General features: G+C 37.7%; 1 protein-coding gene across 3 annotated transcripts in view; it reads left to right on the top strand.

Annotated features, from left to right (window-relative positions):
* Window positions 1–15,114, top strand: part of TFCP2 (transcription factor CP2) — a gene marked incomplete at both ends in the record, with an annotated part of 50,603 nt that extends 35,489 nt beyond the window's left edge. The window contains 11 exons of one of the 3 annotated variants that reach the window (XM_079715826.1): window positions 1,580–1,686; window positions 2,926–3,078; window positions 3,802–3,912; window positions 4,796–4,884; window positions 6,759–6,807; window positions 7,190–7,283; window positions 8,136–8,226; window positions 10,387–10,511; window positions 10,949–11,091; window positions 12,952–13,003; window positions 13,419–15,114. In XM_079715826.1, the coding sequence (XP_079571952.1) occupies window positions 1,580–1,686; window positions 2,926–3,078; window positions 3,802–3,912; window positions 4,796–4,884; window positions 6,759–6,807; window positions 7,190–7,283; window positions 8,136–8,226; window positions 10,387–10,511; window positions 10,949–11,091; window positions 12,952–13,003; window positions 13,419–13,453 (1,049 nt within the window). Of the gene's footprint in view, window positions 1–1,579; window positions 1,687–2,925; window positions 3,079–3,801; window positions 3,913–4,795; window positions 4,885–6,758; window positions 6,808–7,189; window positions 7,284–8,135; window positions 8,227–10,386; window positions 10,512–10,948; window positions 11,092–12,951; window positions 13,004–13,415 lie in introns of all 3 variants that reach the window. The other 2 variants (XM_079715827.1, XM_079715828.1) reach the window with 2 other exon arrangements.
* Window positions 15,115–19,291: the final 4,177 nt, after the last annotated feature.

The raw sequence follows: 19,291 nt of genomic DNA, 5'->3' as shown, positions 1-19,291 counted from the left end.
AAGATGTGAGATATATACACACACACACACACACTTACATACATATATATATTTATACACACATATACACGCAATGGAATATTAGCCATAAAAAAGAATGAAATTTTATCATTTGCAGCAACATGGATGGACTTGGAGGTCATCATGCTAAGTGAAATAAGTCAGATAGGGAAAGACAAATGCTGTATGATATCACTTATATGTGGAATCTAAAAAATACAACAGGGCTTCCCTGGTGGCGCAGTGGTTGAGAATCTGCCTGCCAATACAGGGGACGCAGGTTCGAGCCTTGGTCTGGGAAGATCCCACATGCCGCAGAGCAACTAGCCCCGTGAGCCACAATTACTGAGCCTGCGCGTCTGGAGCCTGTGCTCCGCAAAAAGAGAGGCCGCGATAGTGAGAGGCCCGCGCACCGCGATGAGGAGTGGCCCCCGCTTGCCGCAACTACAGAAAGCCCTGGCACAGAAACGAAGAGCCAACACAGCCATAAATAAATAAATAAATAAATAAAATTAAAGCAGTAAATTCGATCGAAGTTCTTTAAAAAAAAAAAAAAAAAAAAAAAAAAAATAAAATAAAAAATACAACAAACTAGGGAATAAAACAAAAAATAATTCGTTTTTCTTAAATCATAAAGGGAAGGATCTTTACAAACACACGTGCAGCTTCTCTTCATGAATGTACTTTTAATTCTGGCCTCTGTGTCTTTGATCTCTTATTGGTTATCTCCTATTGGTAAGCATAGTTGTTAAACAAATCTAAGTACTACTATTTTTATCTGAGAAAACACTGGTTCTCCTACAGATATCTTGATATCCATTTGATAAACTGGCTTTAGGATAAATCCAACATAGCTAATGCTGTGGAGTGGGACCCACTTAATGCTTTCTTGTTTGAATCATTGATACTAAAACAGTAGAAAACTTATAGCATAGTTATGATAATAAATATCAGCCTGGCCTTATCCCCCAGTTTGAATATTAATAGCAGTCAGGGAATGATATTTAAATATATGCCATATGGAATGGAAAGCAAAGTTCTAAAGCCCATTCATTTTTCTTCCCTCCTGAGAATAAGATGTGTCACTCTGTTATAGGATTCTTTGATGACTTCATAAGTCAGCATCAATTGTTACGTTAGATTTTCCCCACTTATCTTTGTGATACAACACTTTCTGCTTTTATTCAGACACTCTGCTTTATCCTTCTGTAACAGTCCTCTTAGTTTACTTCTAGCAGTAATACTAACCTTAAAACTGTAAGTGAAGCAGATGTAAATTAAATTTTTCATGACACTAGAGCCAGTGTGTAGACTAAATCTATCTTTAAATAGAATTTTGGCACATTAAAAGGAAACTACTTTTAAATTGTCTTATTGTAAAAACTTTTTTAAATGGAAAAAAGATACTCAAAGGGAAAGTATTTAGGTCTAATCAAACTCTTTTTATTGGCAAAAAAAGGTTTAAGGTATGATACACAAAAATCTTGGTAACTAGGGACCAATAATATAAAAATCGGTGCTTTCTTATTTAAACCCAGTAGCACTCAGAATTGTTCAATGATAACCATTTGTTTCTCAGATATCCCAATGTCTGTGGGTATAATCGATCCTAGGGCTAATCCAAACCAACTAAATACAGTGGAGTTCCTGTGGGACCCTGCAAAGAGGACATCTGTGTTTATTCAGGTAAGACACTGCAGATAGGGCTCCAGTTTTGAAGAGGATCTCTTACTACCAGTTTGGTTCTTAAAGGATAAAACATGTTGAATTTGAAATCTTTACAGGGTTGAATCTCTCAACAAGTGCAGACTTACTCAACATGTGCCTGAAAGCAATGAGGAGTTTCTGAATTGCTCTTCTAATTTCCCCTATTTATTTATTTGTTTCTCTCAAAAATACTTGCTAATGGTTGCATAATATTTTATTCTTTGGATGTACTTACCTAACAATTATTTAGCTTTGAGAATGTTCTAATTTTTCACTATTATCCAAGAAGTTATTTTGAACATCTTTATACTTAGAATTTGATTTGCATACCTGATTATGTCCTTTGGGTAGATTGCTTGAAAAGTCTTATTTGTTAGAGTTTATTTGTATGATAGCCAGTAGTTTGAGCACTTCTCATCAGGTAGTCACTGTGTTAAGTAAATACTTTTTATACATGATTTTATTTAAGACTTTCAAAAATAATCCTGTGTTGTAAGAATAGTCCTTGAGGCTTAGAGAAAATAACTTACCCAAGCTAGTATTTGGTCAACCAAGATTCCACTATTTTTTTTTTTTTTTTTTTGCGGTACGCGGGCCTCTCACTGTTGTGGCCTCTCCTGTTGCGGAGCACAGGCTCCAGACGCGCAGGCTCAGCGGCCATGGCTCACGGGCCTAGCGGCTCCGCGGCATGCGGGATCCCCCCGGACCGGGGCACGAACCCACGGACCCCCAACCACTGCGCCACCAGGGAAGCCCAAGATTCCACTATTAAGATTACCAAAATCTTGGACTTTATGCAGTAGCCTAGCAAACCTTTTTCTTCCTATTGCTTGTGAGCTTTCATATTTACTGTTTTCCCAGCATGGATGGTGCCTGTGCTTTCTAAAATCTACCTTAAAGTTCAGGAAAGTTTTACTAACAGAAACCATTTCTCTTTTATGTTAACTCTGTCTTTTCTGAAACGATTAATGAATTCCTCACAGTAGCTTTTTGTTAACATTAGATCTGTACATTTACTTTGTTTGCATTTGTAAATCATTTAAGTTTTCCTCATTTCCTCATGAGAGTGTAAATTCTTCATGATCAAAAAGAGAGTAAAAGTTTTTTTGTAGGTGTTTAAAGGTTTTGCTGTTAGTAGTTGCCCCAAAAATGTTGCTGACTGGTTTGGCTAGCTAACAGTACTGAATGAAACCTGGCTGGATGTTGTATTCTTTTCAGGTGCATTGTATTAGCACAGAGTTCACTATGAGGAAACATGGTGGAGAGAAGGGAGTGCCATTTCGAGTACAAATCGATACCTTCAAGGAGAATGAGAACGGGGAATATACTGAGCACTTACACTCAGCCAGCTGCCAGATCAAAGTCTTCAAGGTACTCCTGGGCGTTGTGCTGGCCCTTGGAACTTTCTCTCTCGTCTTTCATTTGCAACATTAGTCACCAAGTGAGAAAGTCAGCTTGTCCCTTTTTCAAAAACTATGAAAGTTCAGCCTAAATTAGAATAATTGAAATAATTATTGATATGCCCAGTAAAGAAATTTAAATAGGGATGGTCGTGGGAGAAGGGGAACTTGGAAAAGGGATCATATGGATATCATATGGATAAATATCTTCTCATTGCGAAAGATTCATTAATACAGCAGCATTCAGAGCATGACACTGAAGTCCCCCTTTACCACTCTTACCCTGACTCCCCAACCTCTCCCCGGAGGTGACTACTGTCAATAATTTCATATGTATCTTTCTAGTTCCCTTCTGAGCTCTTATATATACGGGTACCTAGATATACACATTTTCTTTTCTTTGAAACATAAATGGGATTATATCATACGAATTGTTTTGAAGCTTGCTTTTTTCAATTAACTATGTGCTTTAGAGATTTTTCCATGTCTGTAGCTATAGACCTCTTATTCTTTTTCAACTCCATCACACATTTAAATATCCTATTTTCACACTTAGATGTAACGATGGATCTTGTCTTTACCTCATTGTACATACCTTTTTGTTTCACATGTGACTATTTTAAGTTCGTAGAAGTAATATTGTTGAGTTGAAGGGTGAGTACGTGAGTTTGAAACAAAATATTTCTCATTTTAGCCCAAAGGTGCAGACAGAAAACAAAAAACAGATAGGGAGAAAATGGAGAAACGAACGCCTCATGAGAAGGAGAAATATCAACCTTCCTATGAGACAACTATACTCACAGAGGTAAAAGGATTTCTTTTGGTGACAATTTCAATCAGTACTTTTTACTCTTAAAAGACAAATACAAATATTTTGCAATATACAGTTGACCCTTGAACAACACAGGTTTGAACTGCATGGGTTCATTTATACGTAGATTTTTTTTTCCCACTAAATATGTACTACAGTACTACATGGTTTGCAGTTCGTTGAATCCAAGGATGCAGATACAAAGGGCTGACTGTCAAGTTATACCCGGATTTTTGACTGTGGAAGGGGAGACGGTGCTCCTAATACCTGCGTTGTTCAAGGGTCAACTGTATACGTATATCATTATGTTGTATACCTAAAACTAATACAATGTTTATGTCAATTATATTTCAATTTAGAAAAAAAGAAGCATCACTTCCAGTCTGGTCAAAACTTACTTGTCCTCTTAGTTGTGAGGGCCTCTGAGGAATTAAGATTTACTAATCAAGATGTGCTATTCGACAAATGAACTTATCTACAAAACAGAAATAGAGTTACAAATGTAGAAAACAAATGTATGGTTACCAGGGGGTAAGCTGGGGGAAGGATAAATTGGGAGACTGGGATTGTTATATACACAGTACTGTATAAAAAATAGGTAACTAATAAGAACCTACTGTATAGCACAGGGGACTCTACTCAGTACTCTGTAATGGCCTATATGGGAAAAGAATCTTAAAAAGAGTGGATATATGTATATGTATAACTGATTCACTGTGCTGTATACCTGAAACTAATACAACATTATAAATCAACTATACTCCAATTAAAAAAAAAAAAGATGTGCTATTTGAGTAACAATAGTACATCTCTGTGGAATTTTGACACAGAAAGAGTCAAATGTACTTTCTGTGTCTAAGTTGTCCTTTGTTTTTAGTGTTCTCCGTGGCCCGAGATCACATATGTCAATAATTCCCCATCACCTGGCTTCAACAGTTCCCATAGCAGTTTTTCTCTTGGGGAAGGGTAAGTCTGGGAAATTGGCTTGTGTTTGTTCTAAATATGTATTCTTTCGTTATGTCTCCATAAACAAAATCTTTGCAAATCAATAAGACCTTCTATTTGGTCAGTCTTTGATGGACTTATATATTAACTGAGGTTTGGATTATCTTCAAAAGAGACTGAAAGAGTTCTGTGTAGCCTTTTTCCCCCCCTATTATTTATTTATTTTATTTTATTTCATTTTTTTTGGCCACGCCACAAGGCTTATGGGATTTTAGTTTTTCATTGCCCTTCCGGCCCTCGGCAGTGAGAGCGCAGAGTCCTAACCTCTGGACCTCCAGGGAATTCCCTTTTCCCCACTATTAGAAAACAGCATTTATGGTCAGTTTTTAGTGATTCAGGGACTGAATTTTATGGGTTTTTCCCTTCTCCCTCTTACTGCTTCTCTTGAGGTTATTTCACTTCCTGATCAGAGTGGTCGTTGGGAATTGAAACACAGTTGTGCAAACAGTAAAATCTGTTTGGTTACTTATTAAGAATGATCCCAATACCTAATTATTATGAATCTTTGATAATTGGGGGAAGAAGGTGAAGATGAGAGCTAAAATGAAGTTTGGGAATTATCTATGGGATGCATTTAGTCTTATTGTGTTTTACCATCAGAGATAATTGAAAGTTGGTATAGATGCCTACTCCGGTTAAAGAAAGTTGTCTTATAGTTCCGGCATTTAACACATATGCTACATAGGTCATATTGAAATTTGAAATAGTTAGGTTGTGAAATGTGTGAGTATATTGTTTGGTTGTAATGTTCGTTTTTGAATTTATTTAGGCTCTGTGTTCATCCTACTTCTGAAATTATTTAATTAAGGTTGCTTAGGGAAGTCTCTGGCAGTCCAGTGGGTGGGACTCTGTGCTTCCACCGCAGTGGCACGGGTTCAATCCCTGGTCAGGGACTAGAATCCCACAGCCCATGCAGTGCGGCCAAAAAAAAAGTAGCTTAAATATTCAAAATGTAACAGTTAAGAATAAAACTAGGTAGAAATTGTAGAAAAAAATAGATAACTAGAGCCCTGAGATAAGTTAATTACTAAATTTGATTACTGAATTTGAATTTTGCAGCTAAGGCCAAAATAAAAAAAAAGAAGAAAAAAATCTTTTTTGAAAGAAAAATCTGTTACCAACCTATGGATTATGCAGTCTACTTATAGGCAATTTAAAATATTATATAAAATTTAAGAGTTTTAAAATTTTCTTCTGTCATGTAGTTCATTATTAGGCTCAAATTTTTCTCCCATAAAAGAAGTAATCATTAGGGAAGAGAGACAAATCTGTAGAGCAAAAGGAAGTATAGCGGAAGATCAAGGCTGTGGAGATAACCCTTGGATCACAAATTAGCACTAATTTTTGAAGCTATTTTAAAAATAATTATTAAGTGTTTTTTATTATAAAAGTATGTGATCACATTGCATTGTATACTTTTTATTCTAATTTTTTCCTGTATCTGTGTTTATTTATACACTTCATACAGTAGTAATATATTGATTACTTTTATATTCTGATATTTTTAGTTTACATTCTAATAAGCTTATGTTAAGTATTATTTATGCCATAATTTATCTAATCAGTCCCAACTTACTGGAATTTCGGTATTTTTTTCAATTTCTTCAATAATAAAAAATGACATAGTTTCTGTTGCTACCCCCGTAACACACAAAAGTCTTTATGCTAAAATAATAGATAATAGAAGTATTGGATCCAAGAGTAAGAATGTTTTATGAGATAGCACAGATTCCCTTAAATCTCTAGCTTAAATAAGACTTACGATGATGAAGAATGAGGCGATGAACCCTGGTATGTGTCATGAACTCATCCTTTCATTTTAAATGTTTCTTTAGAAATGGTTCACCAAACCACCAGCCAGAGCCACCCCCTCCAGTCACAGATGTAAGTCTAAAGTTATATAAATGTCAGTTATTATAGTCTAATGTCTAATAATACTTTGGTGACTGTGTGATTCAGTAGAAATGCCCAACTTTTAGGGAATATTAATCATTCATTCACTAAGCAAACATTTATTGAATTTTGGCCTGAACCAGATACTGTGCTGTATTTAAGGAACTTTCAGTCTAGTGGGGAAGATAAGGATGGAATTCCATGGATATCTTGCATGGTTAGAGAAAGAAGACTGATGTATAAACAACTTCCAAGCAAACTCAGCCTGTCTGAATGTGGGTGTATTTGGCTGTTGTTACCTAATGATGTAACGTTTACCTTTTTAAGGTTGAGACTGTTTAGTTACAAAAAAAAAATGCTTTCCCTCTTTCAGAACCTCTTGCCAACAACCACACCTCAGGAGGCTCAGCAGTGGTTGCATCGAAACCGTTTTTCCACATTCACAAGGCTTTTTACAAACTTCTCAGGTTAAATTTGCTTGTCCTTTTGTTTTCCCCAGCATGGGATTTCCTTTACATTCCAGGGCCTCCTGGTATCCCTGTGTTGTTTGGTGTGTAGAGGGGGGAGATCTTAATGCATTTTTCTGATTAAGTGAATTTCATTGAACCCTTCAGACTTTCTCACCAGCTGCAGCTGTGCTGTGAAATGCTCAAAAAAGAAAGACCTCTTAGTTTAAACTCATTTTCATTTTTAAATATTTATTCTATACAATACTTTAAAATATATTATCCATAAAGTATTATATCAAGGAGCATTGCAGGTAGTCGGAAATCTTCCCCTTGATATCACTATATTATGTTTTCTTTGCACATTCCACTCTTATTTAGCACCTTCTGTGTACCAGGTATGGTAGGAATACACAAATGGATGAGGCATATTTCCTGATCAGTCACCATCTAGTATCAAAGGAAACCCAAATCAAAATAAAACCCTGAAAAAGGTAAACAAATAGTTGTGATGCAATAGATAAGAGTAAGGGTCTGGAGTTTGGGAACATGTGTGATGTGTGAGGTAAATCTTGAGGGCTGAGCAAGAGTCTGTTGGTCAGACAGTGGAAGGATATTTCAGGCAGGAGGAACAGCTTGCTCATTAGGCATGATCAGCATGATGAAAGCATAGGGTTAAATGAATAAGTTAATTGGGTGGGAATTGAGGTGGGAGAGGATGCAGGGGCCAGGTCATGGAGGGCCTTATATGCCATGCAAGAGATTATGACTGTAGCATACTAGTAATGAGCTGTCCTTGTAACAGAGTCCATTTTAAGTCATTAACAAGGAGAATCTTTGCCTTTATCACCCATTTTCTTATATTTATTCCAGGGGCAGATTTATTGAAACTAACTAGAGATGATGTGATTCAAATCTGTGGCCCTGCAGATGGAATCAGACTCTTTAATGCATTGAAAGGCCGGTATGTAATTAGTGTTAAAATATCAGTGGGGCTGGATTTCAAATGGACTTGGATTCAGGGACTCTTCACCATACTTTTTGTACAGCTAAATACATCTTGTCGAAACATTCTTTTTGAATGCCAGCTATATGCCAAATAAAGATGAAAAATATCTTTTCCTGTACTTGATCCAAGGAATTCCTCATGATATTCCATTTTTCATTAGTTTTCTTCATTCAGTTAAATATCCATTGTCCCTGTTATGAGCCATTAGGCTTTGGTGATACATTGATGAGCTTTCTGATGGGGAGAGAGATAAAGATTATAAACTATAAGTATTTTGAATAGTGATAAGTATTTCGAAGGAAAACAAAACAAACAAATAAACAAAAACAAGGTTGTGGCCTACAGAGTACTCAGAATATAGTCAGGAAAGACCTCTCTGAGGAGGGGGCATTTAAACTGAGTTATGAGAAGGACGGAAGCTTTGGAGTCATGAGGGAAGAACATTCTATGCAGAAGAAACAGTGGGTGCAAAGGTCCTGAACTCAGTTTTACTAAAGAAGAGATTATTCTTAAGTTTGGGTAGGAATTGCTTAAGTGTCTGCTTACAAATATTACATGTAATACAGAGGAATTTCTAGTCTCTGTTTGGGATTTACAGTTTAAAATAGGAAGTAGTAATATTGATGGAAAAAACATACAGGTCAGTGCCATAGAACCAAATCAGTGACTAAATAATGAAACAGATTGTGAAGTATTTGTGTTTGTGTATATTACAAGAGATAATTGAATCAAGTTGGAAACTTTTTAAAAATATATATTTATTTATTTATTTGGCTGTGTTGGGTCTTCGTTTCCGTGCGAGGGCTTTCTCTAGTTGCGGTGAGCGGGGGCCACTCTTCATCGCGGTGCGCGGGCCTTTCACTGTCGCGGCCTCTCTTGTTGCGGAGTACAGGCTCCAGACGTGCAGGCTCAGTAGCTGTGGCGCACGGGCTTAGTTGCTCTGCGGCATGTGGGATCTTCCCAGACGAGGGCTCGAACCCGTGTTCCCTGCATTGGCAGGCAGATTTTCAACCACTGCGCCACCAGGGAAGCCCAAGTTGGAAACTTTTAAGGAAAGAGGTGAAATTCAAGGGTTGATGGCTGGGAGGAAAAGAATGGATCTTTCATTTTTAAAAGTATTACCTACAGAGGGGCTTCCCTGGTGGCGCAGTGGTTGAGAATCAGCCTGCCAATGCAGGGGACACGGGTTTGATCCCTGGTCTGGGAAGATCCCACATGCCGCGGAGCAACTAAGCTCGTGTGCCACAATTACTGAGCCTGTGCTCTAGAGCCTGTGAGCCACAACTACTGAGCCTGCGTGCCGCAACTACTGAAGCCCGCGCGCCTAGAGCCCACGCTCTGCAATGAGAAGCCACCACAATGAGAAACCCGCACACTGCAATAAAGAGTAGCCCCCGCTCGCTGCAACTAGAGAAAGCCCGCGCGCAGCAGCGAAAACCCAACACAGCCAAAAATAAATAAATAAATTTATTTTTTTAAAAAGTATTACCTACAGAGCATTTAGAAGTAGGAAGGAATAAGATGATCAGAGCAAGAGGTAATTCAATATTGTTGTCTAAGAAGAAAGAACAGAAAGAAGGCTAAAGATGCTTAGGAGAAGATAATGAGGGAAATAAGATTTTCTAGTTTATCGTATTGGTACTTTTAAGTATCAATAGAAGGTGTGTCTTGAACTGACCCACAAAACAGTGGCTCACACATTTTGAATCTTTCTAATCTTTACATCAAAGGTTACAAACTCAAATGACTACAGAGACCACATGTAAATGAGTGACAGTCAAGTCTGGGGTGTACTGAGGAATACATGCACCATGCAAGTAGAACAGCTGATTGGGTGCTTTGTAAGAATGGGGGCCTTGGATCACCAGATCTGATTTTTCAAGGAAAACCAGAGGTTTATATGAGGGCTTCTGTTGGAATGAATTCAGTTAAAAACACACACACACACACACCAGTGGGGAGCTAATAAAACAGAGCAAATGAGCTGCATTGGCCCAAGGGCTGCCAGTTTTCAACCCCTGCTCTATAGTATTAATGTAGACACACAAGTTCTTCCTTAAAATGCGCTCACCATGAAAAATTTTGAGTAACAGCTTTTTTTCTTTTCCTCCTTAGGATGGTGCGCCCAAGGCTAACCATTTATGTTTGTCAGGAATCCTTGCAGCTGAGGGAGCAGCAGCAACAGCAGCAGCAACAGCAGCAGAAGCATGAGGATGGAGACTCAAATGGTACTTTCTTCGGTAGGTCGTTCTGGACAGGCCAGGACAGATATGAAGAAAAAGGAAGAGATGACTTATGAGCATGTGTGATGGGAATTTATCAAACAGCAGATTCAGCATTTGCTAGTAGTAATGGTAATTGCTAACGTTTATTGAGTTCCTAATATATGCCAGGCACTATTCTCAGCAGTTTTACATGTTTTAATTTTTACAACTGGTGTTTCCTCTTTGCAGTAGATTTTATTGTTCTTGCCAGCATTTCGATGAGGAAGATGAGGCTTAGGGATGTTAAGTAACTTGCCCCAGGTCACACACAGCTCGCGAGTGGTTGAGCTGGGATTTCAATTCAGGCAGTCTGCCTCTGAGTCCTTCAGAAAAGTGGGCATTCCTAGTGATCAGATTACATATAAGACCAGAGACACTCTGTACTGACTGCCTTTGCTTTCTCCTTTTTGCAGTTTACCATGCCATCTACCTAGAAGAACTGACAGCTGTTGAACTGACAGAAAAAATTGCTCAGCTTTTCAGCATTTCCCCTTGCCAGATCAGCCAGATCTACAAGCAGGGGCCAACAGGAATCCATGTGCTCATTAGTGACGAGGTAGATTTTCAGCACAGCTGAATCACCAGATGACAATGATTTGTCTGGGCAGATGACAGGAGCAGGAACTGTTCTACTGGGGCAGACTGCTCTGGTTTCTAAGACGAGAGGTTTTCAAATGTTTTTGTTTGCTTACCTCCTACAATGATTTTTTAAAACTGTATCCCTTTGCATATTTTTAGGTTGACTTAAAAATTTTTTGTTTTAAGTTTAAATAGTTGCAAAAGATGTCATTTCTGGGCATATTATATGACATTTAAAAATGAAATGATTACTTCACTACTCTAGCTATATGCCATGTAACCTAAATAGAAGAGTAATTTAATACTGTCATCTGTTTAAAAAAATACATGAATATACTTTTTTAACAGAATTTTTATATCATTGCTTCCTTAAGCTCATATTTTCATTCACTTCCCCCATAGAATTTCATCTTACCATAACCTACTTTTATGCTTGAATATCTTTTATTAATTATCCTACCATATTTCTTTAAAACAAAAATTTGCTTCAATAAAAGTAAAAAATATCTCTTCTGAATAGAATTATCACCATAATTACACAATGGATTAAAATAACATAAATGTATTGTATGTTTTTATAAGTAATTATTAACATTAAGAAAAAGTTTAGGGGCTTCCCTGGTGGCGCAGTGGTTGAGCGTCCGCCTGCCAATGCAGGGGACACGGGTTCGTGCCCCGGTCTGGGAGGATCCCACATGCCGCGGAGCGGCTGGGCCCGTGGGCCATGGCCGCTGAGCCTGCGCGTCTGGAGCCTGTGCTCCGCAACGGGAGAGGCCACAACAGTGAGAGGCCCGCGTATCGCAAAAAAAAAAAAAAAAGAAAAAGTTTATTAATGCATTAGTGCATCTAGGGAGTTCCCTGGTAGCCTAATGGTTAGGATTCTCAGCTTTCAGTGCCGGGGCCTGGGGTTCAATCCCCAGTCAAGGAACTGAGATCCTGCAAGCCGTATGGTGTGGCCAAAAATGAATGAATAAATAAATAAATAAATAAAATAAAATAAAAGTGCATCTGTTAATGAGATGGATGGGATTACTCGATTCCTTACCCTCTCTCCCACAGACAATTAATTTATCGATAAATACTGCCTATTGATTGCTAGAATGAAATAGAGTTCAGCATCAATTCCATCCTGTTTTTTTTCCCCTAGATATAAGTGCTGTGGAATCTGTTTCATATAAATTGATAGACAGGAATGGATGGAGTTTGCTGTAACAGCATTGCTGGATTTTTTTTTTTTTAACTTCTGAGTTATGTGCCAAAAATTGCATAGTGATATTATCAAAAATTATTTTGAATCATCTGTCATTTGACAATTTGTGATTAGATCACTTCAATTCTGGTGAAAGGAAAGAACTGAAAATAAGACTTTATTACCCAGGCATTTGAGTTCCCGTCTGCAATTACACTTTTGCATCCTGGAGGCTTTTATACCCCAGGGCAGTGCATCTTCATAGGATTTCAGGAGGGTGAAACTCTTGCCTTTATTTTATAAAATGGGAAAAGGGAGTTTGAGAAGGGAAGTGGGAAAGGAAAACTGAAGAGGTTCTCAGATGGTTTTAGGAAAGAACAGATATGGAAGTTTAATTCCTCCCATATGGGCCTATCTGTATGTGTGTGCCCCTTGGAAAGTCTTGGGGTTAGCCCAGGAAAATGCACACTCGAATTTTAAGAAAGCTGTTTTAGAATGCTTGGCTTTTAAAGCTTTTGAAAACTAAATAGGAGAGAAAACAAAACAAAGGATTATTCTTCACTTATATCTAGTATAATAAAAAAACAGGCAAAATAAATACAGCAAACCAAGGTTTTAATAATCAGCAAATTTTCTTGCTTTTTTCAGATGATACAGAACTTTCAGGAGGAAGCCTGTTTTATTCTGGACACAATGAAAGGTAATGAAGTAGTAAGACAAATGCCTTTCTCGAAGGAGTTTGAGGTTTTTTTTATAGTACTTCTTTGAGGAGAGAGGGAAAGTATTAACTGCCATATTTGAGGTAAAGAAAGTGACATTATTAGAGATTGTTCCTTTTTATGAATTGGCTTCTTGCCATTATTAGAGTAGACAGTGTAACTGATGACTTCCCGCCGTTTTCTTCCACCTTCCATGGACAAAGGATGAAACGGAGGCATGTTGTTCTTACAATGCATATTTATTACAAGTATTCTGTGACAATTAAGTATACTGCCCTTTGTCCTTCTGTTTTTTCTTTCTCTAAAGAACCTTACCACATATATTTTTCTCCTGCTGTGTTTTAGAGGTAACTAAAGATGATTCTTTTTTCTTTTTCTTTTTTTTTTTTACAGCAGAAACCAATGATAGCTATCATATCATACTGAAGTAGGTGTGGGGCATTCCATCCTCAGTGGCTGCTGCTGCTTTCACCTATTGGGAACTCCCCTCTTGAAGGGAGTCGCAAATGGAGCTTTGAAGGGCTGCAAGAACCTGACCCATCTGACTGTGTCCAGGCCTTGGAGGCAGAATCCCAGGCATCTGGATCTGTGTTGGCCCAGGCTCTTAGGGCACCCACAGATTACTGCCCAACGTGCATTTCTACAACTATTTCTTATTTAAAATTTCTGGACCTTATTGTTGTTGAATATCAATAGAAACTCCACATCATTTAGGATGTGTGTAGGGCATAATGATGATGAGAATTGTGTGATGTTTAATGGAAAGATGTTAAATTTTGTGATATGGAGCCATGTAAATTTTTTTTTCTAACATAAAAGCAAACATCTAGGGCTTCCCCGATGGTGGCGCAGTGGTTAAGAGTCTGCCTGCCGATGCAGGGGATACGGGTTCGTGCCCCGGTCTGGGAAGATCCCACATGCCGTGGAGCGGCTGGGCCCGTGAGCCATGGCCGCTGAGCCTGCGCGTCCGGAGCCTGTGCTCTGCAACGGGAGAGGCCACAACAGTGAGAGGCCCGCGTACTGCAAAAAAAGAAAAAGAAAAAAAAAAAAAGCAAACATCTATATTCATAAGACTAGATCCTCAACCTTTTTTGCCCCTGAAAACCTCATTAAAGGGAAATACGGAGAAAGAAGAAAATTCTTCTTTTGATTCCCGTGTAATTCTATGACTAATAGTAATTTTAGGTAACATTTATTGCACCTTTAGTTGTGTCAGGCAGTGTGATAAATTCTTTAAATGGATTATCTTGTTTAAATCCTCTTAATAGCCCTATATGAAGTAGGTAATAATGATCCCTAATTGAAGATGAGGAAATGGAGACGGAGTGGCCGAGGAGCCTGCTGAGTAACAGGCAGCTAGCAGCTAGTGACACTGAAATGCAAACCCAGGCCGTCTGGCTCTTATTAACTGCCATCTGTGACTGCCACCCTTGCAGTCCTCTGTGCTTGCCACCGTTTCTTACTGTGGCTCTTCTGGTGAATTGGATATAACACTGAGCGAGAACTGAGGATTTAACACCAAAAGGGACAAACCACACCTAAATAATGATGAACAAATCAAGACCTACAAAAAAATGAAAACATAGACACTTTCAAGCGTCATCAGTTATCAGATTCACAGAATTTGAGGTGGTGGCAACTAGGGATTATCTGTAATTCCCCAAATTCACTGTTCTTGAATGACCTTCTCAAACTATTTATTAATGAGTTAGACTAACCTCTGCTTTCTCTTTCCCCTCTCTGCATCTTCTTTTGGTATAGAAAGTTCTTTTACTCATGTAGCGTTCTTTTATATAAGCTTTACAAGAAATTCATTCCCATCCTGTTTGCATTCTTACCATATACTTTAGTTCTTCCTGATTGTGATTGTGTGCTCTTGTGTGTGCGCATGTGTAAGACTATGGGTCTTTTTTCACATGTAAAGTTTTATCCAGAAACCCCTCTACATGTTATGCTGAGGTGAAAAATGACAATGTTCAAAAGATTCTGTATTGGATTTGGATCTGTGTGTGTGTGTATTTTTAAAGCATTTGATAAAGTTAAAATGTTTTTATACAGAGATTTTCGTTCATTAAAATCAACCTTCAACATGGTCTGTTTTCTTTTGGTTTGAAAGAAATTGAAAATTTTGAAACTAGAAAATTAAGTCAAATGACTTGTTTAAAATCGACCTGGACAACTTGACATATTAGGCCAAAATACTTTTTTAGTGACTGATTACCAGATGTCCCCATTTTGGGGGGACATTTCTAATTGTATTATGTTCCTAGGACTGGTTCTCAGCTTCAGGGAAGTCAGCTCTCTCCCCAGCAGGCTGCTATTTTTTATTTTTATTTATTTATTCCAATTCTTTCTGAATGTTAGGCTGGGAGGGTTGGACTTTTATGGTCCCTTCTAAATCTGAATCTGTGACTCTTGTTTACTGTAAATGATACACAGAATTCTATTAATATATTTACTATAAATTTACACTTACTAATTTTTACTTGGAGATAGAGGGTTTTTTAAGAGTAGTTTTCAAATTTATATAGAAATGAATTTATATAAATTTGTAATCATCCTCAAATTAACTAGAAAATCTCTTAGGCTTTCTTTAGCTTCAAACAAATATTTATAGTGCTAATGCTATATAATTGGTAAGAATTGGTGTAGTGATAGGACATTGTAATTATTCAACTTGCTTTAAAAAATTGCATTTGTTCACTATTGATCCTTGCAGTTAAATGAAAATTTTAAACTAGTTTTTTCATAATGAAAGTAATACACAAAGTGATAAATTCAAACAATAAAGAAAGGTATAACTTATCTACTTGTCCCACTCTATAGAGGTAGCCATTGCAAAAAAGTTTCTCTCTGTTTCCCTCCCTCTCTCTCTCTCACACACACACACACCCAGATGGGCTCATGTAGTACTAATGATCTGCAGTTTTCTTTTTATGTTTAATATGTCTTGAACATCTTTCTATGTTAGAATTTATAGTTTGACATTCTTTTGGAAAAAAAAATGGCCATTCCTTATGGATGCCATTTAGGTTAAGCCCATTTAAAATGTATTCTCATAAGTTTTTTGAGTGTATCTCTTAAGATATATTCCTAAAAGTAGAATTTGCTGGATTTTACCTCTTTACCATGTGATGGTTGATCTTTAAAATAAAGGAGATGGTTTAATGTTTCCATTAGGGTGAGGGTATATCAGAAAGAGAATGGTTAGATTTTAGGCCCTCCTGAGAAGTGGAGTAGCATCCTGTTTAACTTAGCATTGTCTGTACTGTTTCCTTGAAGTATAATAGGTTCCATCTAGAAGAATCTATTGTATAAAGACTTGATAGTTAAAAGGGAGTCATTGGGAAGTAAAAGGGTCACTGCAGAACTCTTGAGGACTGAATACCAGTCACTACGTAAAATGTGGCTATTAAGTGATAAGATTGTCCAATATGCCCCAATAATAAGAATGTTTGCCCACATATATGATTTATTTAAGATGCCACTTAAAGGGAGGGGAAATGGGGGTGGTCATCTTGTCTGGAAAGAGATTACAGTACGACAGATACAAGACAAGTAAGTAGAGTCTGAAAGACCTGAGAAGGCGAGGTTCTCTTGAGGGGGCAGACGTGATTCCTGGAAGTCAGGCACTGGGTACGTTGTGAGGGGCAGGGCGTGATCTCACCACTGTGAGTTGGAGGAGCATGGCAAGTGAAGAAGGCTTGACATCATGAGCCTCGCCAATTCTCATTTAGGCCTAATGAAAGAGTGTTCTGAAAACCCTTTGTATCTCCAAGTCTCCTGAGAAGGTCTTTCGTATAGGGTTGCTGCAGAGATTTGGGCTATCTTCAAACTAGCATGAAAGATTGACTGAAGCTTCAGCATTCAGTTTGGAAAGTAACACAGATTTCAGGTGCAAATATTTGAAAACAAGACTGAGTTTCTCCTCCTTCGCTGAAGCTTTTTTCTCTGGCCAATACCTAACAATTCCAGATAACTTGGGACCAGAGAGCTGCAGTTGAGTCTTTTTATCATTTTTCTGAAGCTTTAGTTGTCTTACTTGGCCATGGACGGTTCCTCTATGGGAATTTGATCTGTTATGGCCTCTGCTGCTCTGTTATGAGAACTCCAGTCTCAGCAGGAATGGCACAAATGCCCCACCTAGCTGCATCTTTTTATATACTAATTCGTATAAAGTAATCCTGCTTCATTCTTCTGCTTCTCCTAAAAATGCTCTATTTTCTTAGTCGTGAGCTAAGGCTTTTCCTGCTAGAATATTTATTTTTAGTTTGTGATTAAATTATTGTTTCATTATACAAACTCCAAGACTTAAATGAGGAAGAAAGATGCCCTATGTGATGTGAGGTTAATGCCATCAGCACTTGTTTTCTGTTTTGTTAATACTTTATTTCTCCTCTATGCTTCTTTAATGACTTTGTATTTTGCCTTTGACCTTGAACTTCCATCTATTTCTACTTCCTTCTTTTTTCCGCATCTTTCCTCTTCACTTCCAGATCTCCTCTGTATTGTTCCTTATGAATTCTGCCCTGTTCAACAAATTAATTTGGAAATTGCAACAGAGTCTAGCATTTGCATTCTCAAATTCAGAGATTTAAAAGTTGTATATGAATTAAACTTTTCAATTGGATTAAAGTCAATTTTATAAAGGAACTTGCTATTTAAAAAATACTATTGTATTATTATTGTACTATTTTGTATTATATGGGATCTTTTGGGACATGAGTAATAACCAGTTTATCTTGTGAATCTGTGTTTTCATATATTTGCATAAGATGAGATACACATTCCTCATTTTAATCACTACAGATTCCTGTTTTCTTCTGAGTTTGTTTTTTTTTTTTTTTTGGCTGTGCTATGTGGCTTGTGGGATCTTAGTTCCCCGACCAGGAATTGAACCCAGGCCCTTGGCAGTGAGAGCACGGAGTCCTAACCACTGGACCGCCAGGGAATCCCCTCTGAGTTCTAATGTCTATTTTTCATTTAAGGGTTTAGTTAATATCTTTCCCTAGACATCTTTATAACTTTACTTCAGACTTTCATTCCCCTTTTTTAAGCTGATTATGCTTGACCTCTCTAAACTCACCCCTGCACTCTACCCCCTCAAACCTGGTTGTTATTTTGCTTTTTTAATAGGGTTTTTGTATGTGTTATGCACATATATAGATCAATTTGTGTGTCTTTTTCGAAACCTTCCTTGATAAAACACAGCTTCTTCGATTTTTTGTGCTTTTAAATTGCTGTGGCCCCGTCTTTTTCCCAGATTTGCTCTATTGATCTCTTGGTTAGTGTGGAATTAGTCACAAAGAGGTGCCTGTCTCTCTAGATCTGGATTCTGATTAAATGTAAATTAGTAAAGTAACATACAACTTCAGGGCTAAATCTACGAATTCCCTATCAGAAAAACAAATACAATGGCTTAGATTTAAAAAAAATTTTTTTTTAATATTTGTTTATTTTTTGGCTGCATCGGGTCTTAGTTGTGGCCGGTGGGATCTTTCATTGTGGCATGTGGGCTCTTCCTTGCAGTGCACGGGCTTCTCTCTAGTTGTAGCACGCAGGCTCATTAGTTGTGGCATGCAGGCTTAGCTGCCCCGCGGCATGAGGGATCTTAGTTCCCTGATCAGGGATCGAACCTGTGTCCCCTGCATTGGCAGGGGGATTCTTAACCACTGGACCACCAGGGAAGTACATGCAATGGCTTAGATTTTACTTAGCTCTTTTTCTCTAAGAAGCTCAGCACATAGTATCCTCTGATCTATTCATTTTCAACCTCCCTGGAGAGTGTACTCTATCTTTTGTTTGGTAAAGAGTAGTTGATGCAGTACATACTTTGGTGTCAGATAAGCCTCTGTTCAAATCCCAGATCTTGCTCTTCCTGGATGTGACCTTGGACAAAATAATCCCTTAAACCTTAACTTTCTCATCTTAAAAAGGAGGTAATGTTTAATTCATAGGGTTGTTAGGAAGATTACAAAGGATAATGAGTATAAAGCAGTTTTATTTTGTACATAATATACTTATTCAGTTGCTTAATAAATTTAGGATACTATTGACTACAAGATCACCTTTACATGTAGACATGACTGCAAGACAGACGTATAAACACTGCCCAGGACACAAAATCTGATCTTTGGTTTTCATCTTCATCTGTTGTTCTTGATCATCTGTCTTTTCTTCCTACTTGACTTTTTTGTCCCTAAAACCCACCCATCCATGAATTACGCATGGTCTGGAACAAAGCAGTCACATTTAGAATTAGATGTCCA

This window comes from Hyperoodon ampullatus (genome assembly GCF_949752795.1).
Source record: "Hyperoodon ampullatus genome assembly, chromosome: 11".
NCBI lineage: Eukaryota > Metazoa > Chordata > Mammalia > Artiodactyla > Ziphiidae > Hyperoodon > Hyperoodon ampullatus.
The sequence above is the reverse complement of the archived record's forward strand: the minus strand, read 5'-3'. Positions and strand labels throughout refer to the sequence as shown.